General features: G+C 39.2%; 1 protein-coding gene across 4 annotated transcripts in view; it reads left to right on the plus strand.

Moving 5' to 3' along the window:
- The window catches only part of LOC112155986, a 63497-nt gene that overhangs the window by 9566 nt on the left and 26771 nt on the right, over window positions 1-27160 (plus strand). For 2 of the 4 annotated variants that reach the window (XM_024288086.2, XM_024288087.2), the window contains exons 3-21: window positions 8194-8255; window positions 9252-9290; window positions 9385-9555; window positions 9968-11103; window positions 11200-11462; window positions 11550-11684; window positions 12684-12782; window positions 12887-12945; window positions 14545-15560; window positions 16993-17124; window positions 17205-17239; window positions 18936-19088; window positions 19185-19313; window positions 19470-19508; window positions 22571-22693; window positions 22782-22908; window positions 24947-25117; window positions 25198-25232; window positions 25319-25474. In XM_024288086.2, coding sequence (XP_024143854.1) covers window positions 8194-8255; window positions 9252-9290; window positions 9385-9555; window positions 9968-11103; window positions 11200-11462; window positions 11550-11684; window positions 12684-12782; window positions 12887-12945; window positions 14545-15560; window positions 16993-17124; window positions 17205-17239; window positions 18936-19088; window positions 19185-19313; window positions 19470-19508; window positions 22571-22693; window positions 22782-22908; window positions 24947-25117; window positions 25198-25232; window positions 25319-25474 — 4080 coding nt within the window. The remainder of the gene's footprint in view (window positions 1-8193; window positions 8256-9251; window positions 9291-9384; window positions 9556-9967; window positions 11104-11199; window positions 11463-11549; window positions 11685-12683; window positions 12783-12886; window positions 12946-14544; window positions 15561-16992; window positions 17125-17204; window positions 17240-18935; window positions 19089-19184; window positions 19314-19469; window positions 19509-22570; window positions 22694-22781; window positions 22909-24946; window positions 25118-25197; window positions 25233-25318; window positions 25475-27160) is intronic. The other 2 variants (XM_024288088.2, XM_036216880.1) reach the window with 2 other exon arrangements.

The following is a 27160-nucleotide window of genomic DNA, read 5'->3' on the forward strand; positions in this document are numbered from 1 at the left end:
GCTCGATCTACATTTGCTCTGTTTTTGACTAGAACAGAGTTTTGGACACAAATGTTCAAATGCCCTCTGAGTCTTACCGCAACAAAACCAGTCAAACTTTCTCTTTTTCTGTTCTAGCTTGGTTCATACAAAATATGATTTGATGTTAGTACACTAAAATAAATTTGACATTGTCTATTGTAATAATCCAAGATTCATGCTTGGGTGAATCGGACTGACTTTAAAGGGCTTTGGGCCTTCAAGGAAGGTAGTATAGGGCTATGCAAGAATGTGCCATTTACCATTTTCATGAAGGCACTGGTGTTGCACAACTTCAGGCTTTGCTTTTTTAAACTTTTTTCTGACCCTATCCTGCCTAACCTGATTTAGATGATCAGCAGCAATTACGGAAGGGATGTTTAAAAGGTTAGCAGGATGCTACCCTCGAGGCCTGGAGTTCACACCTTTGCCATAAGATTAATTTGACCAATGACACTTGGGGAACAAAAGTGAAAATTCTTAGATTTAAAAAAAAATACAAGTTCTTAAGGCTAATAGGTCATGACTATACAATTTACTGTAAAGACTTTGCATCAGGAGTTTAGAAATGAAAAAAATGGGCCAGAGAACAAATTCACACTGGAACATTTTCTAAATGCTAATACATCCTGTTAACTGCAAGGAACAGACAAGACATGGCAAACATTTAAAATAGAAATGGTCACTAAATTTGGCAGTATACACAGTGGCAGTAATTATTCAGTTGCTGTCAATAGGAAGGACCCCATTATTTAAGGAATAAAGCCCAACGAGGTATTCATTATCATAGATTAATGGTGTACGTGGAGGGTTAATTGCATGGGACGGTAAACTGTGGAATGAGATGTCAATATGTGTTATGGTATTAATAAGAAGTTTGTGATCAGTATTTTTTGGATTTCTTTCCTACTGTTTTTATGTGTTAAATTTGAACACTTTGAACCAGATGTTTGGTTCTTGTGTTTTTTGTTCTATTTTTTTTCTTAATTGTTTGAGATTGGAAGAGAAAATACTTCTTGTTGGTATAAAGGTAAAGGATGGAAGTCTGTTATATTAGGAAAACTTCATGAAGCCGTTTTTAAAGTTGTAATTTGTCTTTTAATCTGACACAAAGTCCCACCTTTTAAATGAAAATATCTCAAAATTAAGCTTTTTAACTGCAATTATTAGGTTAAAAATATATATGATTTAAAATAGATGAATGAAACATGACAGCACTAATGAAAACAGTTCTAGTTTAGTTCAAAAAGATTTGTCATGATTGGCTTTGGAAGGACCAAGAGTGCTATGACTGGATTTAACACATCAACAATGTTAAGAATTTTTTTTTTTCCAAATGTTGGAGCAAAAATGTGGCATCAGAATTAGATGTTGTATTTGTAAAACAGCTTTGTCGAAGGACATAAGCAATATGAAGGAGCTGTTTGAGAAAGAGTGCACCATTAAGTAAGAGTTTTGGATTGATAATGCCATTCTGTTTGCGTGTGCTTATCAATGTTTCTAGCACATCAGATTTTAGTTTCTGTGGTTTACCATAAAGTTTCTGTAGAAGTACTGATCTGAATTAGATAAAAGACAAAGGCCGAGGGACAGCTTTTAGTGTTTTTTTTTTTTTTTTTTTTGTAATGGTCGTCTACAGCTGACGTGACAGTGATTACTGACAGATGACTATGATTACAATGATAACGTTCAAAAATGTGAAAATTGAAATATTGTACTTGGTAACAACACTCAGCCACAACAGCCAAACTTCCTCCCACAAGCCTCAGCAATGCCGTCAGCATTATGACCAATTCTTGGTCGATGAAACAAAAGTTGACTTTGAAAAGTTTTCATGGTAAGTGGTGATGGTGGTTATGGCTTTTCTTTTGTGGCTGACTGTTAATACACTTATCAACAGTAACTCTTTTTTAAATATTATTATTTGTAAGGACAAGATGACAAAACTTTTTTTTCTTCTTTTTTTACACTCCTTTGAACGAGTAGTTTTTGTTGGTTTTTATTGATATATAAACGTACTGATGGATTGACAAGATACTAAACATGCTAAGATTTTCTGTTTTTTTTATTTTTATTTTTTCAAACATTTGTTTGATTTAATTTATAGAAATGTATTATTTCATATTTGTAAGTGGTAAAGTCATAGGTCCTTTATTCCTCTTTAAATCAATGATTAATAGAAGTAGAGTAACTGACTGTTAAAGGTTGTCTTATGCACCCATATAACCAGGATACACAAAGTTCTTAGTGTTCTTGGGCAAACTGGATGTGTTTTAGATGTATTTAAGAAACTAAAATACTTGGAACAATTACAGCCAAGAAACAGCAAAATAAGCTAACAAGTATTTAGCACTAAGTGCACAAGAAATGAAGTGTCAGTGCAATAAAAATGCCTTAGGCTGGTCCTTGTCAATATTTGGTGTAGTGTTTAGGTTGAGGTTACCTGGTCAAGTTGATTTGCATATAGGGATAGCATTCTACAATTCAGAGACAAACCTGCAGTGCAGCGCTGCCTCAACCCTGGTCTTTAAGCTCTACCTGTCCTTTTTTGCTGTTTCCGAGCTTATTCCTCTCCCGCATGTAATCTTAATACAAACTATGAAAGCATGCAAGAGTGGATGCAGATGCAGAAACGGAAAGTACTGTGGTTTCTGCTTGAGCAACCACCTAGGATGCAGTAAGCTGCTGCCGACTCAGCATTCTTTATTTAGTGATCTTTGAATTGACCCTCGGTCAGAGAGTGGCAAAGGTCAAGGCTTGTTTCATGCGAGACAAACCTCTACCCAGCTCGGGCATGAGAAGAGGAAAGGCTTACACTTGCAGCCCGGGTGTATATCTGTTCTGATTAAACAGGTAACTCTCATCTTTAAGGTGTCTAACTCCAGGCCTCGAGGGTCGCTGTCTTACATGGTAATCTGCCATTTATTCTCCTTAACAGCTAAACCCACCTGATCCTTAAATCAGTGGCAGATGAGACAGGATTTCTTAAAATCCAGTTGGAGGGCATCCCTTGAAGCCTTGAGTTGGACACTCTTGTTTTAGCTCAATGCCATAAATTTGAGGGATTGTATAAGTAATAGTCTGACTTCAGGATTATCCAAAACCACTAATTTTTTTTATCGCTTGTGTGCCCCACTTAAAAATGTTTTTATTTTTTATTTTTAAAAAGTTTGCAATGCATCCAGTTGGCTTTACTGCCATAAACATGTAACCACACCAGCCCCGGACCTTTCTATTCAACATCTTCATCTTCACAAGCGTCTGAGACCTGCCACCGGGACAGCTGCTTCAACAGTTGACTTGCATCGTCACAGAATTTCTGCGCGCTTGACCTCTCCATTGAGGTTTCAGTCTGACAGCAGTTTGTTGCAACTGACTTGAGGTTGAAACATTTTCATATTTCATGACATCTGGTGCTTTGGAGGGGAGATCTTTTCACAGATGAATCCTAGTAATCAAAGGCCCATTAGTTGTTGCGCGGCTAGGGGTGTGAAATCTGTTCTCCACACTTGAACCTTCCAGTCTCAGAGCGGACAATCCACCACAAGGCCACTGAGGATGTACAATTACTGGACAGCACAGACGCCACCATGATGTCATTCGGATGAGCGTTTATAAAATCGTTTATTTATATGTTAAGTTGTCTAATGGCGAGTATGGTGGTGGATTTATTCTAGGGACATACATGCGAGTGTTATGGGTGAGTGCAGCTGCATGGCTTTAAAGAGATTTTGAAAGCACCAAGACAGTACCAAGGTTCAATGTTATGGCACTGATTTTCAAATACCCCCTCATGCTGCGGCATGACAATGCATGGTGCCATACAAGGATCCATTACAAGGATCTACAGTCATGGCCAGAAGTTTTCAGAATGACACAACTCTTTATTTTTCCACAGTCTGCAGTTTCATGGAAATGTATATATACTCCTGAATGTTATGGGGAGTGATCCACTCAACTCTAATTATTTGCATAGTCCCTATTTGCCTTGAAAATGAACGTTATCACTCAAATCACATTTCCACTGCATTTCAGCCCTGCCAAATAAGAGTGCGCTGAAAACGCATTCTTAAAAAAAAACATTTTAGAATATGGTGTTAACATTGGAGTATCACTACCCGAAACGAAACATGTACCCAGTGTTGGAAAAGGGCACTGTTGGGTAAAATACTTTTGAAGACTGTTTGCCTTACTATAGTTACTGATGAAATTGTAATTAAATTACATATTACTCATTCAGTAATTCAGTACTTTTTAGGTCAATGTTTTCTAGTCACATACAGATTCTCAAAGGAATAAAGCTAGCACTAACAAAGAAACTCTTATAAAATCCACAAAATAAAAACCTCGAGGCTACACAAGGGCAGTTGTTTTTTAGGGGGGACCTGTTTGCTAATCTAAACAAAGGGATGATTGGATATCAGTGGAGGCTTACATCCGCCCTAACAGGCCCACCCACAACTCAGTGTTGAACTTCTGATGAACGACTGCCACTCTGCACAAACTTTGTTCTAGAAAACGTGATTTTTTTGATTTAGCCTAAAAATGGCATAATTATAAAATGGATTAAAAAACAATAGATCTTTTACAATCAGAGTCCCTGATTGGTTAAAGTTCAACCTGGTTTAACTTCTAACATGCATTCAATTGCCATGTGTTTTGTATGTAGAACCTGAAAATGGTCAGAAAATATTACATATTGGCATGTGGACACAAGAATCATGGGCAGGGAAGCACAAAACGAGCATATTTGTGCATTTACATGGGTCCAATCCGAATTATCCCCTTCTCCCTTCCCCTTAGCCCCTCCCCTAATTTGAAGTGGCAGTTGAAGTCGAAGTCCTGTCCGGATTATTAGTTTCTTCAATTTCAAAGTCCACTGTCGTGAGGCTAAACTGTATCGGACTGAGAATTCGGACTTTTCAGTGGAAGTGGTTTCTAGAATCCATGTTGCCAAGGGTGGTAAAAACATGGCATTAAAATTAAGAATTGCTTGATAAATTGTCTATGCTTTCAGTATTAGTTTCCCTCTCACCAACTGAAAACTGAGTCAGCTTATGAAATCTGATTACCATCTAATTGATCCTAAATTCATACAAGAAAAGTACACTGATTTCTAGGCATTGTGGCAGTCTTCTTACTTGAACACTCTCAACTGATAGGATGACTCAGCAGATTGTTCCGTTTTTCTCGCTTAACCTTGGCTGCCTGTGAAAGTCAGATAAAGAATGGAAAAGTGCAGAAGAGGAATAACATACAACAGCGCCCTGATACTTGTGAAAGGTGTGAGGCTTCTACAGTGACAGTAACACGCTGGTGTTTTTTCTGTATCTTATCAAACACTCACATAATCTAAACTTGGCGTGAAGCAGTCTATCTGAACCGTTGTTAGTAATTTCTCATCATACAGGGAATCATTTTTCAGGTGCTCACACAATTCTGTTTTATACAATAACACATTTCATGTCAACAATAACTATGATATATTTATTGTCTATGTTCAAAAGTTATGAGAAAGATACATTGAGTCTTTAACAAATGCTTAAAGGGTCTATTTATTCAAGAAACAGATCTTCTTTTTTTTTGCATTTCACAATAAGTCTATTACAGTCCAAATAAAAAGCCTCCAATTTTGTGTCATCCTGAATTTTTTTTTTTGGCTCCGCTTACCACCTTCATACATAAGATTTTCATCTCTTTCCTAATGTCATAACAAAAACATCTGTCTTCATTCTGGATTCGTCAAGTCTTTTAGCCTTTTACCCAAACTTCCTGGAACACTTGAGAACTGATCAACTTCTTCCCAGATAAAGTTGGCTAACCTAAAAGGCCATTTGAAAGTTGGCCTGTCTTATAAGACCTACAGCAAGGAAAGAGAGATTTGCGCTCCATAAGGCCACAATGAACAGCCAAACAGACTATCCAAAGAAGCTAAATAATGGTCATACCAGGCACTTAATGACTGGTTGCTTGACCTCTCCCTGCACCCTCCGTATGCAGTAAAACACATTTTGAGTGGGTTTTTGTGAGGAGAATATCTGATACGTGGTCTGTGTTCTGATCCGACCATCTTTGTCCTGCTTACACACAGGGCAGAGTTTCATAACTGTCCTTGTTTCCATCTGCTCGTACATAGACCATTCTAGGAGTTGTCTGCTTGTACGCAGAGACCATAGTAGGAGTTGTTGTTTTGAGTTACTTATACAACTGTTCATCACCAAAACCATTTTTGGTGTGGTTTTTCTGAAGCATTGGCATCAATTGACATCAATGCAAAGAATTTAGGTAACGGGGAAAACCCTCCTGGCAGAGTCTGCTGTGGGTTGTGCACGAACGCCCAGCTGGTTGAAGCCGCTCTGCCGGGACTGTTGGGTCTCCGGTCCGTGTGTCAACGGCAAGAGGATTCACATCTATTTGGTGCTTCACCTTATGATTTTTTTTATCACTATGCACTGCGGGAAATAAAGACGCATTATTCTAGCATCATAGTGTGTGTTTGTTTCCGGTGTACCCACCTCTGGCGAACCTACAGGAAAATTTCACAAAACAGTTTTGTTTATGCTCAGCCTAAAATAATCACTGGAATAATGACTGGCTTTCTCTGTCATCCGTGTGGTAGATGTACTACGTTAAAAAAGAGTGAGGTGCTTACCTTCAGAGACGAAGTCTTTGTTAATGTCAATGACTGTGACAAATGGAAGCAAAAAAATTAAAGCTGCTATGTTTATCTTTTTTTGAATGTTAAATTGGTAGTTTTTGCCAACAAGAATTATGGAGTCAGTGTCACAGGTAAAATATTTAAATCTAGTTTTGCTATGTTTGCAGAATGGCTAATTTTATTATTATTTTTTGTATTACAGGTTAGATAATGTGAAGTTTATGAAATGTAGAATTTTTGGGAGCAGATTGCGAGTATCCAAGTACTCAGATAAATGTTTCTGCTCTAGTGAGAAAGGTACTAAAAAAGATGAAGAGTAGAAAGAAAGTTTATAATGGAAACACATCTGTGGAAATTTGTAGAGTTTTAGAGAGGTGGCAGTAGAGTTTCTGGCTGTGGTGTTTAACAAGAACTTTTAGAGTGATAGGATGCCTGAGCAATGGAAGTGTTTCTTTCAAGAACAAGGGAAATGTGGAGAGTTGTGGAAACCCCAGAGGAATAAAGTGGACGAGTCTCACAATGAAGTCATGAGAAAGAGTGGCGGAACCTAGACGGAAGTCGGAAGAGAGCATTTGGGAGTAACTGTATTGTTTCAAGCCACAGAAGAGTAAGAAGTGTTTCTGAAAAGGTTGCAAGGTGGTGTTGTGGCTTTCATTCCAGCCACATAGCAAGAAAACCCTTGTTTGGATCCTGGCTGGGTCCTTTCTGGGTGAGTTTGCATGTTCTTCCCATGCATGTATTTTCTCTAAACGTTCTTGCTACTGTCCTAAAACAAGTTTAATAGGGTAATTAGGGATTTTAAATTGTCCCCAAGGTGTGCATGTGTATGGTTGTCTGTGTGTCTTTGTGTGTCCCTGTGATGGACAGATGAATTGTTAAGGATATATCCTGCTTGTGCTTTATATTACCTGTGTACGCTCCATTATCTCTGTGACTCCAATACAGTATTAAGATAATATTTTAATGAATGGGTGCTTCTGTATTCTCTAGAAAATGTCTACAAGAGAATACAGAGAGAAAAGCTGGAGTGTACAAAATAATGTTGGTAGTTGTTAGGGACATGTTTGAGAGCTGTAAGACAGTGGTGAGATGTGCTGTAAGTGTGACAGAAGAGTTCAAGGTGGAGGTGGGACTCCACCAAGGATCAGCTTTGAGCTCCTTGGTTGCTGTGGTGACACTAAATAGACACTAAACCCCACATTGCTTTTGGTGGTCTGGTTGACCCCTTGCATGAGAGCTCTGCTCTCTCTACCATCAGTTTGTGAGTGCGTCTTTGTTGAATGGGAATCCTGATTGTTAAGCGATTGTGGTTTTAAAAAATGTAGAAATTGCTATAAAAAATATCTGCTAATATATTGTTTTTCTTTCTTTTGATGAATGCTCATAGGTTTATTTGTTTCAGGAAATCCATATACTCCAATGTTATGCCTTGAAACAGTAAATGTGTTTGTCATAATTCCACATTTATGCAGAGGATCACATCCTGATACATGTCTTGTTCTTCTTTTACCAACCAGGAATGGAAATCCCATAAATATACAAGCCTGCATCTCCAGAACTGCAAAGACCTTCGAAAACAGTCAGTGTTTTTGTTTTCTTTTACCCATACCTGCTACATTCCACCTGTAAATACCTAGAATATTTTTAATTTGCATTGTTCTATGTTTTGAATCTAGTATTTTTTTTATTTTTTTTCATCTCACAATGAATGTTGAAAACAATGTAAGGGCAACAATGAAGCATTATCTGGTAAACACATTTTTTTTACCCACTGACATGACAATCTATCTTCTGCTATGTGATTGCAGTCTATGTAAGGTCTTAAAGTACCTCTATCTATGCAAGGATATACAATTTGTAATAATTGACGAGTTGCATAACTTTTTGATCTCCATTATAACTCTTAGGCTACGTACACACCGTCCTCGGCAACGCTTGTTTAAGTGGCCACTTCCAACAAAAATTCTAAGTAAACACTGTTCATTCACACAAAGTAAAGATATTGCTATGACAGTTTTCAGGCTCTATATAAAAACTACATTTCCATTGAGTTCATTTAACCAGGTTAAATTTTGACCAAACATAGGCTTGGAAATTCACCAAACTCTGAGCTAAGCTGGTTTATCTGGCGAACCCGGACACGGTGACAAGTCTGTTTTTCCAATAAAGATAAACCAAGGCCACTCTCCTGACATGATGGTGTTCCACATCCACCATTGCTAGTGCGCTAGCAGTAAACGTTTCCGTTTCATACACAATTTGTGTAAATTGCACCACTTTGACATTTCACACCAAGCCTCTTCCAACTGCTAGTAAACGGTATAAAATGAAGAAAAAGCCCACCCCTGCTTGTCCAGTGTGAACACAATGGGCTAAGAACCTGCATACGATGATGTGTACGTAGCCTTAAAGAGTATAATTAACCAGAAATACTACCATTATTGTTTGGTGGGCTTTTGCTTTTTTCTGCTGTAACTTAAATACTGTCCTGTGTTAAAAACTACTGATATACCCATACTTGTATTTGCAGCTTCCCAGTTTCCTGTAAGTAATGGCCCTATTTTAATTTTCATAGATATCCAAAGTGGGATGGGAAAGTACCACAATTGCAGAGGTGATCACAATCATCTTTCACATTGTAGTATTTCCTCATGTGGCCCTAAAGTGTTTTTTTTTTCTACTCAGATTTTCTTTTATTCTGTTTATAGAAAGTCTTTAGTACCTGTCCAAGCTTCCAAGCCCCATCCTCAGAAAAGAAGGGCAAAAAGTCGATCTCGTTCAAGCTCACAAAGCCCCGTCCGCTATCGAGTTTCTGAAGATGGAAGGGAGAGTCGGTGTGGCAGGACACGGTCACAACGCAGCCCCAGACGCATTAGCAGGTGTGTAGAAATGACCACTCAATGAGAAAATTGCAAACTGAGACTCAGCATTTTTGTCCTGGCTTTGGGGTTTCAAAGAACATGGGTTCCTTCTCAGTCGCACATCTCGATGTACATTAATGTACGAATTCTATGAAGATCTCACCCGTGAAATTTTGTTTGACTAAATTCAAATAAGATCTTTTTCTAGCACATAGATTTCTGATATACTGTCAAATACATGAATCACTTTGCAAGAGCTACATGAAAGTCTAGATGTATTCTTTCTACTTATAGAAATAATTGCTCACAATTAATTAATTGATGCCTAAACCTTTTCCAGACTATTTTTAAGTAATGTAGCCATGCCCTTTAAAAAATATTTTTGTTTGACGAGGTAACGGGTTAAAACCCTAATACATTTTTTTGTTAGGTCTCGCTCTAGTTCTTGGTCCCCACAATATGACTGGACTTCTACTTCCCATAATCGTTCACGTTCAAGGAGCCTTGAGAGGGGCCGTTCACCGAAGAGAAGAGACCGAAGGAGATCTTCGCCGAGGAGAAGCATAGAGCGACAGTTTTCACCAAGGAGGTTTTCCCCAAGGAGATTCATGGAGCGTCAGTTTTCACCAGGGAGAATCATCGAGCGTCGGTTTTCACCAGGGAGAATCGTGGAGCCTCAGTTTTCACCAGGGAGAATCATCGAGCGTCGGTTTTCACCAGGGAGAATCATGGAGCGGAGGTTTTCACCAAAGAGAGTTATAGAGCGACGGTTTTCACCAAGAAGAAGCAGAGAGCAACGGTCTTCAAGTAGAAGCAGAGAGCGACAGTCCTCACCAAGGAGAATCATAGAGCGGAGGTTTTCACCAAGAAGAAGCAGAGAGCGAAGGTCTTCACCAAGAATATTCATAGAGCGACGGTTTTCATCAAGTAGAAGCAGAGAACGACGGTCTTCATCAAGTAGCAGCAGAGAGCGACGGTCTTCACCAAGAAGAAGCATAGAGCAAAGATCTTCACCAAGGAGAATCATAGAGCGACGATATTCATCAAGTAGCAGCAGAGAGCGACGGTCTTCACCAAGAAGAAGCATAGAGCGAAGATCCTCACCAAGAAGAAGCATAGAGCGACAGTCTTCACCAAGGAGAATCATAGAGCGACGGTATTCATCAAGTAGCAGCAGAGAGCGACGGTCTTCACCAAGAAGAAGCATAGAGCGACGGTCTTCACCAAGGAGAATCATAGAGCGACGGTATTCATCAAGTAGCAGCATAGATCGATGGTCTTCACCTAGAAGAAGCATAGAGCGACGGTCTTCACCAAGGACAAAGGGAGACAAACGATTGTCACCAAGATTGAGCCATGAACAATCACTTTCTCCAAAGAGAATCGAGGAACGATCCTTGGTCAAGAGTATCCCTAAGTTCCGGTCATCTCCACTGAAGAAAAATGAAAAACGGTCATCTTTGACAAAGAGTTGTAAGAGGAAGGCGTCCCACCTAAAGTCATTGCCTCCACAGAAGAAGCCCTGTTCCCTTGAAAACCTGACAGAAAGACTTCTTAAAACACCAGGTTTGAGACTGACAATCAACACATATTTTCATGAACTTGTATAGAACTTGGACCTCTAACAACGTTACTTCCGTCTCTTTTCTTTTGTATTTGCAGTTGTTCAGTCGCTCTCAGGACAGCAAAGTGTGGAAGACATGGTCAAAACTATGGTTCCGTTTGTCCTGGAGGAACTTGCTAGAATGAGTACCTCATCATCTTCCCCAGCACCTTTATCGAAATTATTGAAAGACTCGTCATCATCTTCTCCTTTATCTGGAGAAAGTAGCTTTTTATCTGCTGGTTCCACATCTTCAAGTGCAGTAAAGGTGGGGAGAATTGCAAATTTGAACAATGAGAATACTTCTCCAATAAAGTCTAAGGTTAGTTTTTGGCACAACAAAGAAGTTGTTTTAGTGTCTGTATGTTCTAAATTAGTTTATTTCTGTTTTTTTTTCTCTTTTTTTTAGTTCAGCAAACCATCCCCTCCAACCATGGTAAAGCTCAAAGGAACTTTTGACACTCTGTGTCACAGTGATTTGATTTCTGCAATGGACATCTATGGAAAAACCAAATCAGTTCTTCTGTTCAAGCCAAAGCAAGAGGTTTGTACACTTAGGGGACATAGATTATTAAAGAAAACATATCTGTTGCGTAGACTTATTTTGTTCTAATCTATTATTTTGGTAATTAAATTTTGCTACTGCATACAACTAAAGTAAAAAAAGTATTTTTTAGAGTTATTGTTTACTTTTATTGAATTAAGTCATGCTGTAATTCTACAAAATTTTGAAATTGATTAGAAATGCAGTTTCTGGGTTTTGATTCTGGACAAGCCTCCAATATATTTCTATTTGTTATTAGATTAGCTGATTTTAATGGGGTATTTTTATGCTTTAAAAATATTTTTTAAATCCTAAAGAGTATTTCTTTTTTCTAAAGTAAAAAAAAAAACCCACTCTGGATAAAACAAAAATATAATTATACGAACTGTAAAATTGTTCATAAATTGATAGTTTCAGAAGAAAAGTAGAACCTTACCTGCAAATCTTCTAATCTTTTTAAAATGTTCTATGGGATTATATTTCACCAAGTTTCTGCATAAAACTAAAATCAAAAGAGGTAATTTTCCGATTTATTGTTTGCTTTTGTTTAAGGCACTGCACAATTCAAATTATTTTTTAAACATAACCATCTAAGAAACACTGTGTCTGAGTATGATCCTGGACTAGCCCCCAATAATGTTTTTCTTAGATATCAGCTGAGCTGGTTTTAATACATTTTTAACATTCTAATGCTTTAAAAATCTTTAAAAAATATGTATCTAAAGTTAAAAAAAACATAATTGATAAAAAAGTACATATAATTATATAAGCTGTAAAATTGTTGAAACCTAGTATACAATACAAGATGAATAGATTTTAACACTTTATTTAGAATTCCTTGTTTTTAATCCAAAAACTTGAAAATGTAAAATTATTCCTAAAATTCTAAATGTGTATTTCCACCCTCTAAACAATAGATTTGAAATTCTATATATTTGAACATAACATCTGACTTTGTTGAAATCTAAATGTATGTGTGTGCATCCTTTGATTGTGTAGGCACGTGTGTGTTTTGAAAAAGAGGAAGCTGCTTTGAAACTTAAAGCCTCGAAGAACTTTGAGATCAAAGGAGTATCAGTGACTGTTGTTCCAGAAAAGGTGCTTGTGTCCTGCCTTTTCTCTTGAAAACATACGCTCCAGAATTTGGTGAAGTGTGTTCATACCAAATCAATCAATTTATTAACCAGTAATGTCTTTTACAGGATGTTGTGTTTGAAAGGCCAACACAAACAAGCACACCCGAGCAGAAAAATCCTCAGCAGTAAGTCAAGTTCTTGTGAGGTTTCTTTTCTTTTAGGTAGATGCTGAAAAAAATTATTTGCCTTTATTTTAATTAAGTAAACATAACAATTGCATCTTGTCAAAACTTTAAATGGCTATACCAAACTTTGCATAAATCTATCAAGTGGAACAAGCAAAAAGGCAAAATTTGATATAAAAAGCTAAAAAAAAAAAGCAAAAAATGTGGTTAAAAATGAAAATTTTAAGTTTTTAGCTTTATATATTAAAAGCTCACATCAAGCAAGAACATAATTTAGTGTCAAACAACTACAAAAAATAGATTTATATACTGAAGCACCAATTATACCCGTTTTTTTCTTTTGAGTCTGAAACTTTTATTTTGAAAGTTTTTTATTTAGAAAATCAACTGGATTCTCTCAGCTATACCTTTGAGCACTTGAGCTGTAAAGTTTAGTTGAGGAGGCAAAAATAACAGTGACTGAACAATCTTTTGTCCTGAAGAATCTTTTGGTTTTGAAGACGCCCCGCACCCTGACGCTGATCCGCGGTAAAATCCTCAGCCACAAAAAGGTTGGGCAACGCTGCTGAGTAGTGTTTAGAGCTCTCGCCTCTCCCAGGGCCCAGTTTCGAGTCCGTTCTGTGTGGGGTTTGCACGTTCTCCTTGTGCCTGGGTTTACTCCAAGCACTCCAGTACCCTTCTACAATCCAAAAACACACTGCATAGGTTAAGTGGAGATTTTAAATTGTCTATGTGAGTGTATGGTTGTGGTTTTGTTACTGACTGTTTAAGCCAGGGTTGGGCAACGCCGGGCCTAGAGGGCCTCATTCTTGCATGTTTTCCAACATTCCCTTCTCTGGAATGTTCCAATTGGCTGGACACACCTGAAACAGCCACTCAGTCATGAATAGGGTTTGGATATCTGGAAATCATGCAAACACATGAGGCTTGGAGCTCCTCATCCTTAGTCTAGGGTGTTCCCTGCCTTTGCCCAATAGTAGCAAATATAGGCAACCCCCAAAAGGGATTTAGGAGGCTTAAAAGAGGGATGCTTCTGCAATTGCAATAGAGACCAAGTCCTTAGCATTCATTCGAGACTTCTTGGCTATGTCTTAATTTAGTACATCCAGTGACATCAAGCGCAGACGGCAAAAAATAGCCGAAAATGGTGAAAAAACAAGAATTAAATTGCTATATTTTCTGCTGTTTAGATGCACTGGATTATAAGTTCATCAAAGAATGGTTTACCTTTGAGCTGATGTCATATAGAAGGCACACCGAATCTTAAGTTAGTCCGACTCCGTCAGTCAGACGCTACATGTTAGCCACGTTAGAAGTGTTAGGGTATTCACTAGGGATGCAACGATACAGTTTGCTCACGGTTCGATACGTGCCTCGATACGAAGGTCACGATTAAGACGAGAAAAAAAAATGGAAATCCTATTATTCCACAGATTACGATTCCTTTTGCAAACCAAAATGACATAAAAAAATATATATTTTTTAATTTGTTTATGACAGGTGAATACTATAAACAAATAGTTACATTTGCTATTTTCTTCTGTGTGGGTCAATGTTTAGATGTATTACTGTTTCTAAATCTAACATTCTCTTTTACAGAAACTCTTCAGATTTAAGTCCGACCACTTCTCAGACAAGCTCAACAGGCTCAACAACAGTTCTTTCATTCAAAAAGCTTTTATCTTTACCAGAGAAACCTCAAACCAGCACTACAGGCAAACATCTAACAGAAGCAAAATCTTCCGCTTTCAAAGGAAAAATTGGTGCTGCAAAGAAGACGGTCAAATCTATAAAACCAAAGAGCATAACTGCCAAAGCACCCATTGAATCAGCTGTGGTTGAAAAAGAGCTGTCAATGCGGCAAGAAACTGAAGAGCGTCAGAAAAGTCCTGAAGAAACTCCCCAAACTGAAAAACCAGCAGATTTCATTGTTGCCAAACCAAGCAAAGAGTTCCTGGCTTTCAACGCAGAAATGGCCCCAACAGCTACACATGAAAAGCTTGAGGAACCTGCCAAATCTGTGGGAAAATTGCTGATAAAAGCCCCAGAGAACAAATGGTTACATCCAGCCCACGGCGATGAAAAAGATGGAGGAAACGCCAAAAAGTTGTTGGAATCTATTGTGTCTGAACGCCAACTGGTTCCCTCTGAGGTCCAGGTGGAAGCAATGGATACCAAAGATCAGGAATCCATTTTAGAGGCTGGAGACTCAGCTGAGGCTATGCCACCTACTGAAATAAAGGATCATTCAGAGCTTCCTGAAGTTTTTGTAGAAGCAAAAGATGTTGCAGACTCTGGACATGAAGAGAAAGCTCAAGAATCTGAGATACTTAAAGATAAATCTTCTGAAAACAAGACTGACCCAAAGACTTTACCAGCAAAACCAAATAAAAGTCCTCCACCGACCAGTACCGAGATCAAACTTGAAACACCTTCAACTGATCGACTTAAGAAACCAGAGGTCAACCAGCAGAAACCTCCTGAAACTTCAGTCAAAGCAGCATCAACGACACCAGCTTCAGGATCCAGTGGAAACCTGTCAGTAGGAGCTTCAGCTGAAACTTCTTCAGATGCAAAGACAAGTGTTGGAGTAGAGACAAAAACATGCCACACAGGTATTTTGGAAGCCTTTTTGAGTTTGTATGACCAAATCCATATTTAGTCTTTTAAATCTTAACCCTTGTTCTATCTTTTGGGGTCCAGATGACCCAAGCCTTACATTGACGTGTTATCACTCCAATGACAGATGTGGATGAAGGTGGAAAGAATTTCATTTCTGCCACGGACACATCCAAAATCGCTTAAAAAAAAAGGTTCAAGACACTGTCTTGTGGGGTCCAGATGACCCCAACGCCAACGTACCAAGGATAGCACAAGGGTTAACATTCTGTTCAATGCCTTCAACTGAAAGGGTATAGAAGGTTGTCCAGTGTCTCCTCAGATACCAGAAAGTTTATTTTATTAAATGCAACGTTCACACCGAGCTCTTAACAGCCCGTTTGAGCGACTGCTTCTTATGTAAAGTCTATTTAAACGTGAACACATGCACGTTTTGAGCTTCCACGTTCAAAACTCTTTCACGCAAGCTTTTAGGTCCGTTTTTTAGGCTCTACGTAGAAAACGAGCAACAATTGAACGCATACAGAAAGTTAAACCAGTTGAACTTTGACCAATGAGGGACTCTGATTTAGAAGTGAGGCATGGGTGGGGCCCCTTTTAACCGTTCGAATATTGATCATAAAGAAAAAATTGATTTGTGGATACTTTATATTATATGGAGTCAGAGTGTTGAGTCAAAGTGTAGTAAAGTTGAAAGTTATGATGTCATTCTGCTAGCTTTTTGGACTATTCTGGCATTTATTAAGACTTTTTAGGCTATTTTGGATTTTATCTTAAACTTCAGCTACAGGCTAGCTATGTTGGCTAATTTAGGATTTTTTCAGTTTTTAGGCAGTTTTGGAGTCTAGCTAATATTTCATCTACATGCTAGCTATTTTTTATAGTTTAGGCTTTTTCCTTTTTTTAGGCCATTTTGGAGTTTGGCTAATATTTCAGCTGCATGCTATCCATTTTGGATAATTGAGGCTTTTTTGTTCATTTTTTTTAGGCCATTTTGGAGTTAAGCAAATATTAAATCTTATCAAAGTAGCAGAAAAAGGTGTTGTACTTATGATATGAAATTTGATAAACTATGCTGACAAGGATTGCAAAGTGTTGGACTTCCTTTATTTTCTCTGTCATTGCTTTGTTCCATCCTTGTAATTCCTGGCCAATGACTGAAGTGGTCTTTAGTCTTGTGGTTTTGATTACAAGCTTTGGTTTGGAACAGAAATGTCCAGTTGATGACAGTCTGAATACAGACCAAACGCAAGATTCAGGACTCGATCCAGAACAAACGAAGCAGACTGTTCAGATCAAATGATTTTTCCTGTCTGAATACACCCTTAGACTTGTTTCTATTTCCTTTAAAACCATGTGAAAATATTCGAATTCCAGCAAAGATCCAGGAGACTCGTGCATCTGATCTCTCCTTCAATGTCTCCGCAGTCCCAACTTCAGTTTCTGCATCTGCAAATGCCAAGAAGACTCCTAAACCACCTCCGGAGAGCAAACATCCGGTGCCGCTCTCCTGTCAACAAGCAACAAATATTAGCACATACATCTCTCCTCAAACATTGAGTAAGAAGTCCCTTTACGGTTAAAATTACGTCTTACTGTCTGTGTTGCTGTTTTTTAACCTGTCTGTCTTTGGCTCACAGATCGCGTCAAGCCATCACAGAATCTCTTTTCGGATGTAAGTTTTCTCAAAATATTTTGGCTGGTTGAGCTTCCGTTTCGTTCAAGTTTGTTCTTATGATTGAATTATCTTGTGAAAGCATTTTTTATAGGAATCTCCCCATAATGGGTTAAATCATTTTAGCTCATTTTCAGTAGAATCTCATTTCATACTTACGTTTAAGCTTCTATTTTATAACCCACTTCCTTTCTAAAAAATGTCATGCTTCTGTTTGTGGGAGAATTTTTAAGGGATTTGAGACAAATTTAGAAGAGTTGAGCAAAAAAAATTATAATAAAATGGTGTAACATGAAAAAGTAACCTTAAAAAAAATATGATCTGTAATATTTATTGAAATTGATGGGTTAGTCTAAAGGGGTTCATCATCAATAATAGTGATTCTCCTCCTTACCGTACGTTTTTCGACACATAAAAACTAAATCACACTTTCAGAGATTTCTTGGTGTCAAAACTGTCAGCATTTTCAGGGCATTACTGCTTGTACTTTTGGTTTTTATAAACTTTATAAGTTTTGAAATATTGAGCAAAATATGTCTGATAAGAAATAAATGAGAACTTGCTCAAATCCTTGAAAAATTTTGCGCACTTTGAAACTTTTGAGCATCTGCATCCTTTCAGCTAAAGACTAACTTGATAATGTTCAGTAGCTACTGAGATTTCAAAGTAATTGGGAGTTTAGCTAACATTTTAGCACTATGCTAACAGTTTTTTTCTAATTTAAAGTTTGGCTAAATTTTAGCCTTATGCAATTTTTTTTTTTTTTTTTGCTAATTTAGACATATTTCCATTTTTTGGCTAATCTGAAGTTTAGCTAACATTTTAGCATTATGCTACCAGTTTTTGGCTATTTTAAACATTTCCAGTTTTTGGCTCATTTGGAGTTTAGCTAACTTCTAGCCTTATGCTAACTGTTGCTAGCCAACTTAGATGTTTATTCAGTTTTTAGGCTAATTTGGAGTTTAGCTAACATTTTAGCATAATGCTAGCAGTTTTTGGCAAATTTAGACACATTTCTAGTTTAATTTTTTTGCTAATTTGTAGTTTAGTTAACATTTTAGTATTTGACTAGCAGTTTTTAGGTAATTTAGACATATTTCCAATTTTTTTTGGGCTAATTTAGAGTTTAGGTAACATTTTAGCATTATGCTAGCAGTTTTTGGCTATTTTAGACAGTTCCAGTTTTTGTCTAATTTGGAGTTTAGCTAACTTCTAGCATTATGCTAACTGTTGCTAGCCAACTAAGATGTTTATTCAGTTTTTAGGCTAATTTGGAGTTTAGCTAACATTTTAGCATTATGCTAGCTGTTTGTAGTTTAATTAACCTTTAGTGTTGTGCTAGTTGTTTTTGGCTAATTTAGACATATGTACTGTGTTTTGGCTATTGTGAAGTCCACCCAACATTGTAGCATTATGCTAGCAGTTTTGGCTAATAAAGCTTGGGCTGGGGGTCTGCCTTTTATGACCAGCATCTGTATTGAGCAGTCATATTTTAGTCTTCTCCATTCCTGACATTTCCTGTTTTACGGCAGTGAAACAATTGTTAAATAACAATTGCACAAACTTTCAAGGAAGTCTATGTCAAAAGCTGGCAAAAACCCAATCAACAGAGCTGTGATTTTTAAATAAATTAAAGAGCAATGTTTTACATCTTCCTAATGCACATTTTAAAGCTGGTCTTGTTTTTTCTGTCTAGGATCTTTCTTTTTCTTCCCTACTGATGCTAATATCCAACCTGCCAATACAGACGTTCACCTCTTACACTGAGGAAGATGTTGTTCATGTTCTCAGCAAGTTTGGATTCAAGTATGAAGATGACAACATCTACATATTTCCTGGGAAGTGTATGGTGAGCGGGTTAAACTTTTGGTCTTAATCTGCGTCGTGAGCTTTGAGGGGATCTGTCATATTTAACCTAAATGTGTGTTTTCTGGTTTCCTTTCAGGCTTTAGTCCTCATGCCAGATATCTGGACAGTGAATGACATCTTAAAAGTATCGAATTCTAATTACTTCACCCTGAAGACGAGAAAACTTGCTGCCTCTGTTGTGACGAAGAACATTTCAATGTCCCCGGTGAGCAATCTAAACTCTTTGATTCTGCACAGATTAATCCCAAAAGTCATGGAATAGTCTTCCTTTCCTTCAGGTGTACCATTAAACCACAAAGTTGAAGACATTTTTTAGCAACAAGTGATGTTTTTTTTAATTCTGTGCTGTATTCTCTTTCAGCTTGGATTCTATAAATGCATGTTAAAATTGACGCCCCTTGTAAGTTACACACACACGTGCTATTTTTGGCTTACTTTATACTCATACTATTAACTTTTAAGATACTACTACTATTAACGTACTATTCCATTGTCTTCACATTAATTCACCCTCATTGGAACAAAAGTTGTACTCTGTGTTTTGTGAACTGCATCACCATAACACCCAGCTTTTTGCCTGTTTGACAAAACTATGTATGTATTTAAAAAAAAGAAAACAAAGAGTTCAGCAATAAAGAAAATTAAGGATTTATAGTAAAAAGCCTTCTTGAGATTCCTGTAACTCTTCAACCGTTTATGTAATTGATGCAATTCCAATGGATTTTGAAGTTGAGGAAAGCAACTTTGCGGCGACATGTAACATTAGACGGTGGTAAAATTGTGTTTTTTTTTTACGTATTGGAAGAAAGGTTTGATGTTATATTCTAATGTGTAGCAGTATCAGGCTTTTTTTTACATGTTACAAGTTTGAGATTTAATTTAGTCACAGCAATGTTTGTTTTAGTGGTGTCGGTCTGTTTTTTATGTATTGCAATCAAGCTTTGGTGTAAATATGCTAATGTGGCTAACGTGTAGTGCATCAGACTTTTTTGCTAGTTACTGACAAGTTTAGGAGTTAGCATAGTCACATTAAGGTTTGTTTTAGTGGTATCAGTCTGTTCTTCTATTTATTGCAAACAAGTTTTCATATTGTTGTTATCACGCTAACGTGGCTAAGATGTAGCGTATCAGACTTTTTTTATGTTACTAACAAGGTTAGAAGCTAGTATAGTCATATTAACTTTTGGTTTAGAGGAAACTGTCTTTTTTTAAAACCTATTTCAAACAAGGTTTGGTGTTATTGTAAATATGCTCACGTGCAGCAGTATCAGACTTTTATTTTTACGTGTTGCAAATTTGGAAGTTAGCGTAGTCACTGTAGCATTTGTTGTAGTGGTATCAGTTCTTTTTTACGTATTGCAAACAAACTTCAGTGTTATTGTAGATATACTAGCGTGGCTAGACCTTGCTTGGAAATGGTCTAGAATGGAGAAATAAGACGCCTCCTTCCCTCCACTAGTCTGAGGGTTCACCTTGGGCAAGTGATAGTACCCTCCTGTCCCCCCTGCCTAGAGTTACAGGTTTCTGCAGACTGAGCCCTTCAGCCTCGTATGGCATTCGTTCTTGAAGAAAGACGACTTAGATTACAAACTCGGGTAGATGGCGCTCGTAATCTCTGGCAGGCAATTCTTCTAGGAAAAGGAAGACTCTTATTTCAGACCCCTCATGCCCCTGGGGAAGGTTCTTGTGCCAGTGGCTAGGACAAGGTTAGTCCCAAATAAAACCTACGACCATTGGACCTTGCTGTCATTGTCCAAGCTTGCTAGGCCATGGCAGATGAACCAACGGTGTAAAGGGTGGGGCCAGGGTGGAAGCTGCAGTCCCAAACCTGCATACAGGCGGTTCAGGATATTGGCCGTTTGATGCTGACTTGGAGACGACAGTGTCTCTCGGCTCACCCTGGACGACCAAGCAGACACTTTTTAGGGTCATCACTGCTTGCTCCGCATGGAGACGGGTCTAGAAAAGGTGACTCAAACAAAGCTCGTTTCCTCTTTACCCAGTTGGCTAGCCACGGCCAACGGGCATCTTCATTTGCGGTACATTTGCGGTACCGTGCATCAGTTTAATTACTTGGAGAGCATCATCTCATCTGATGCCAAGATCAACAAGGAAGTTGACTGCAGGCTTGCAAAGGCAAATAGTGCTTTCGGCCGCCTCTATGAGCGGGTGTGGAACAACAAACATCTTAAAATAAGTACTAACATCAGTGTCTATCAAGCCATTGTCCCTACCACTCTTCTTCACAGCTCAGAGACATGGGTTACTTATCGCAGTCACGGTTACTTGAACGCTTTCACCAACGCTACCTGCCCACCATACTCGGCATTCATTGGAGTGACTTCACCACAAATGTCAAAGTCCTTGAGCAAGCAGGAATAACCAGTGTTGAAGCCATGCTGCTTCAGGCACAGCCTCACTGGGCAGGGCATGTCTCAAGACTACACAATCTCCGGCTCCCAAAGATTGTCCTATATGGTGAGCTCTCCACTGGGCACTGAGACAGAGGTGCTCCCAGGAAGAGATTCAAGGACTGCCTTAAGAAGGTCTTAAGTGCCTGTAAAATTAGTCTCAACTAGTGGTCTTACATCTTGGTGCCGACCGCAGCACTTAGTGTACAACTACCTATCTGTGCCTTCGAAGCTTGTCGGAGAACCTGCCTGGCAGAGAAGAGACAAAGGCGCAAAGTCCGCGCCTCAAATCCAAGCGCTGACCCGCCCTACTTTTGTAATTTCTGCGGGCCTGGGATGCAACGCTCGTATTGGTCTTGTGAGCCATGACCGCACTTGCAATACGCGTGGACAAACCTCAACTTAATCTTCGTTTAAATTAAGTAATGCCATGACTAGCATGGCTAGCGTGTAGCATATGAGACTTTCTTTTTGGGTATTACTAACAAGTTTTCTGAGTTTGGGTACTATGTAGTATTTGTTTTAGTGGTCTCTGTTTGTTTTTTACACATTGCAAGCAAGCTTTGGTGTTATTGTAAATATTCTAACGTGACTAGCATGTAACAGTGTTGGGCTGTATTGTTGCAGATCAGTGCAAAGCGGCTTTTCTCCATTTCAGAATCCATTAGAGTTATGGTGTAAAAGTTTTAGTAGTTCAAAGACCGTCTGTTGTTTATGGTGTGGAAGGGTTAATCTCTGTATTTATTTCATTGTTGCAAATTTTTCAAAAGACATTTCCATTTTGCTGTCCCACACTCTATTTTGAGGGATATTGTCGTAGCTCCTCTTGTTTGATCTAGATTTCTTCATATTTAAACTGTGTTTCTCAGCATGTTTTCAAAAGTCGTAATGAGACTTCAGAGCAGTTACATTTTTCATACCTGTAACACCAATAGAGAAAGCATTGTAGATTTTAATCACCATCAGGTCTGAATCCCTCTACAAGTTAGAAGAAATCCAGAGGTTTGTGTAAGTAATGCAGAACTAAATGTGTCTTTTGTGATTAAAACAGCCTGTAAAAGATGACGAGAATGTGGTCTACATCCAGGACATCTCTTGCAGCGAAATTAAGGATCTCCTCACAGTTATGAAAAAAACTGATTCTGTAACAAGCTACCTGCCACTTATGAACAAGGTAAAACCACACGAGTGCCTGGACTACAGATGCCTTTAAGATAAACATTATTGGTTTCATCTTTTTTTTTATCTTGTCTGCAAAAAAGGTTTTCATTGAGTTTGAGACGATGTATGACGCTGACCGGCTCGGCGTCTGGTACAGCCTCCTGAAGAGGCGCCGTAGCCACAAAGTACGGAGGCTGAAAACCCCGCGGTTCACCTCAACATCTCAACGTAAGGACTTACAAATCTTGACATTTAACTGTTCAGATTCTGGATTATGGAAAACTGCTATAAACCTTTAACTCTGCAGTGGTCACTGGTGACAGATAACAGGCTCTATAAAATACCGTAAATCTTTAACTGTTTATGTGATCAATATGAGGGGGAGAAATTGGCTTTTGATAACAGCTTCGCACTGGTATGCAACATTTTACTGACCTTAAAGTCCTGCACAGTCAGTTTTTTACCAGCAAGGACTCAGTTTATTTTTGTGGATTGTGTTAGCCCTTTATAAAGAGTTACATATCAGCATATGGCTGCGTTTCTCCTTTTGCGTACAAGACTGAAGAGTCACGGTAGTCTGAAGAAGAAAGCTCCAATGCTTATACTCTTTACATTCTAAAGTCCCAGTGTAAAGCTGCAATGACACCGGATGTAATTTGTGCGGCAGGGGCGCATCAAGACGCCAACAATCTGAAGTGTGGTTGAAAAAAAGTTATTAGGAACTCATCTTTGAGAATATGATGTTTTCAGTGACACAACCAGCAGATAGAAAACAAATCCAATATGGCTGCTCGATTGTGAGTTTTTTTGTCCTGAACTTTTATCCATTTTCTTAACCCGCGGGGGCCATGGGGTTGCTGGAGACTGTCCCGGCTACTGTTGGGATACACCTCGGACGGGTCACTACCCTTTTACAGAGCCCCCGGAACGACTGCCCCCATGGTCTATCAGACCTAGCGAGGACTGCCACACACAATCCAGCAGACTAAGCGACCAAGCGGCCATGCCCAAGGTCCCCCAAAACTAGCAATCGGTGCCGCCCAGGGTCTGGCAGAGCTAGTGGGGTCTGTCACAGAGGATCCGGCAGAGCAAGCGAATGCCGCTGCCCAGGGTCTGGCAGAGCTAGCGTGAACCGCCACACAGGGTCCAGCAGAGCTAGTGATAACAGCTACACAAAATCCACCAGAGCTAGTGATAGCTGCTACCCAGGGTCCAGCAGAGCTGGAGAGAACCGCCACACAGGGTCCAGTTAGAGCAAGCTTTAACCCCCACACAATGTCTGGTAGAGCTAGCAATAACCATCACACAAAGTCAGCAGAGCTAGCGATTGCCACTGCCCAGGGTCCAGCAGAGCTAGCGTGAACCGCCACACAAAGTTAGGCAGAGCAAGCAATTGCCGCTGCCCAGGGTCCAGAAGAGCTGGCAAATACCCCCACACAAAGCAATCGTCACTTCCCAGGTTTTGGCAGAGCTAGCATGGACCGTCACACAAGGTCTGGCAGAGCTAGTGGTTGCCGCTGCCTTGCTGTTGGCCCCTGGGCAGTGGCTTGCTATGCTGGCCCGTGGGCAGTTGGGTGCCGTCGTAGCGGGCTCAATCTCTCTAGCTCCGTATGTAGCTAACACATGATGTTCGCTATACGACACTACCATATACTCACAGTTGGAAGAGGCTATGCTGTGCAAACCCAGTGAATCTCACTCTAGGGTTTTTCTTTCACAGCTCTATTCCGATATCCTATAGACTTGCTATGTTTGTCTGGCCGGAAACAAACCGCAATTAATAATTTCTCCTTCACAGTCAATTTTAAAATGTCTGTCACTTCATGATAAATACTACTCAATATGTCAGTGCTAAAGCTGAGTTTTTTGGGCCATGCATTTCACACCTAGAGCCCAAAAACTGCCTTAAACCTACCATGAATGTGAGAGTTTGACAGGCGTTTACATAGAGTTTTCATTGGAAGTTCTCACTCGATCAAACGTTATGTGTTTACCTAGCATTAAAGGGTTAATGTCAAAACTGTTTTGAAAAGGGTTCATTTTCACAATCAAACAGAATGCTTTTGCTAGTTAGCATCCCTGCATGTATGTTTCTATTACAAAAGAACAGAGTTTACTGAAGTATTCATTCAAACCCTAAAACTGCCACCTATTAGATTGACTGAATTCTCAATATACCAAAATAAAAAAGATGACATATTTTTTTTTTTTTTATTTTATACAAAATGTTTGTATTTTTTCTAAAAATACACAGTTTTACTTTCAGCACCAAAACTTCCGATGCAAGCTTTGCCAAACACCAAAGACATCATTGACGGCAGCATCATTGTACCCGAATCCGTCACCGTTCCAGCAGGCAGCACTCCACCATTCTGGGTCACCATGACAACCAGTCCCTATGTTTTCGCCACCGTTAGTCCTTGGTTCAGTATCCCAGGTGAAGAAGAAAAAAAGATGTAGATCTGGGATTTTCTGTTACCAATACTAATATTATTGATTGTGTTTGTTTTATTTCAGATTTTCTGACGGTCCAAAACCTGGATGACTTGAACGTAAGAACCCTTTCTTTGGAAAGTTAGTTTACCTGGTTTGACTTTTTTAATGTAACCTGGATCTTTTTGAACTTCCTGTCCTGTAGAAAGCGTCCTCCAAAGGCTCAGCGTTTTCCACCGTCATGCTGACCGGTTTACCTGAAGGAAACTACACGCAGCAGGACGTCACTAAACTGCTGGAGCCTCACTTCTCCAAAAAACCTCTGAACCATAACTTGATGATTCTCCCACTGCAGAGGAGGGTAAGGACCTACCATCCATGTTGTATGAAAATAAACCTATTAAATCCATCCCTCTGCTGCTGTAGCAAATTCTACTTAACTGGGAGACTTTGACGACGTGTGTACAGGGTGGACTCAAATACTAGCTGAAGTAGTAGTAGGTTATAGTGCCCATACCATGTTTTTCTTAAGTCTTTTAAGCTATATCCATGTATATATGATTACCTAGTACTTCAGTGCCCCTCAATGTGCCTCAACCAGCAGAGGCTCCTCTCCCTAGCTCTCAACCTCCATCCTGGTGAACTGGACTACTTTGACCAATAGGCCTCAGTTCGTCAGTTCCTCCATGCTAACCAGGCAGCAGAGGCGCTCCACAGGGCACCGCACTTTGTCCTCTCCTCTTCAACCTCGATACCACTGACTTCCAGTACAACTCCATGCAGACATTTTTAGAGGACAGTGTAATTGTGGCGTGGGGGTTGGGAGGGAGAATAGAGAGGCCCGGTGAAGGACTCTCTGGAGTGGACTGAGTGGAATAATCCAAAGATGAAAATTCCAAAAACAAAGGAGAACTGGACTGGACTTCCCACTGGCACCCACTGCTCTACCGCCCAATGACATCGATGGAGCGGTGGTGGAGGTTGTTGACTCATGCAAATTCCTGGAAGTTGTATCAGACAACAAACTGAACTGGTCAACAAATATGGACACTATTTATAGAAATCTGTCTCTCTAGCCATCTATCTAGCTAGCTAATCTCGTACATACGTATGTACATGCATACTTATCTAATTATGTTATTTATGAGTGTGTACATACTTAGGTATGTGTGTGTAGTACTCATTGACTGTAAAAATAGTGGACCTATCGAGCTATGAGGTCCCCCATTGGAAATGCGTTACCTCCACTCCTCATGAAAGTAGGCCAACACTTTCACCGTCACTTCCTGAAACGGATATCGCCATTTTGCAAACGTCTGCAGCAATTGGTCTGAGTCTCTGTGAGTCATAGCTGAGTCATGGAATCTACAGGAAGTACTGTCGCCAATCTGGAGTGAGTTTAATGTGAGTGTCCGCCTCTTTCCATGCCTCTACCACGAGACCGCGGGATGTAAACAGCTTCTACTTTAATAACACCGGAGAATTGTACAAGTCATTGTTGAAGCCTTTGAGGGAGAACCATTCCAACATGGAATGTATGGAATACATTGTTGAATTGTAAAGTAGGTGTTAAAAGGTCTTCACGGACCGCTTTGATGAAGTCTGCTCCCATTGGCTACCGGTCATGTGTCACTCAAACCCCCCACACGTTTGATGTCAGACCCACAAACGCTTATTGAGCCATCTGATTGGTCAATTTATAACTCGAACAACTTGTGATGATGGAAAAAAATCTAAAAAAAAAATTAGGATTAGAAAAAAGAAGTTAATCAGAAAGCAGCAGAGGAAGAATGATTATTCTGAGATATAAAATGACTGAGAAATAACTGTCTGTTTCTCAATGTAAGTCGATGGGACTTTGGCCTTTTTGTAACCCAGTGGTACTTCCTATGTGGAACATGGAAGTAGGGGGGTTTACTAAGTCCAGTTATTTTTATACCCAGTCTATGGTAGTACTTGTACAGAAAGTTGTGAACCGCTCTTAGTCTGGCTCGTCACCAAGGAAGTGTCTGTCATGGGAAACCCTACCAGGGGCAGAAGCCCCAGA

The sequence above is a fragment of the Oryzias melastigma genome, linkage group LG18 (genome assembly GCF_002922805.2).
Source record: "Oryzias melastigma strain HK-1 linkage group LG18, ASM292280v2, whole genome shotgun sequence".
In the NCBI taxonomy this organism is placed as follows: domain Eukaryota; kingdom Metazoa; phylum Chordata; class Actinopteri; order Beloniformes; family Adrianichthyidae; genus Oryzias; species Oryzias melastigma.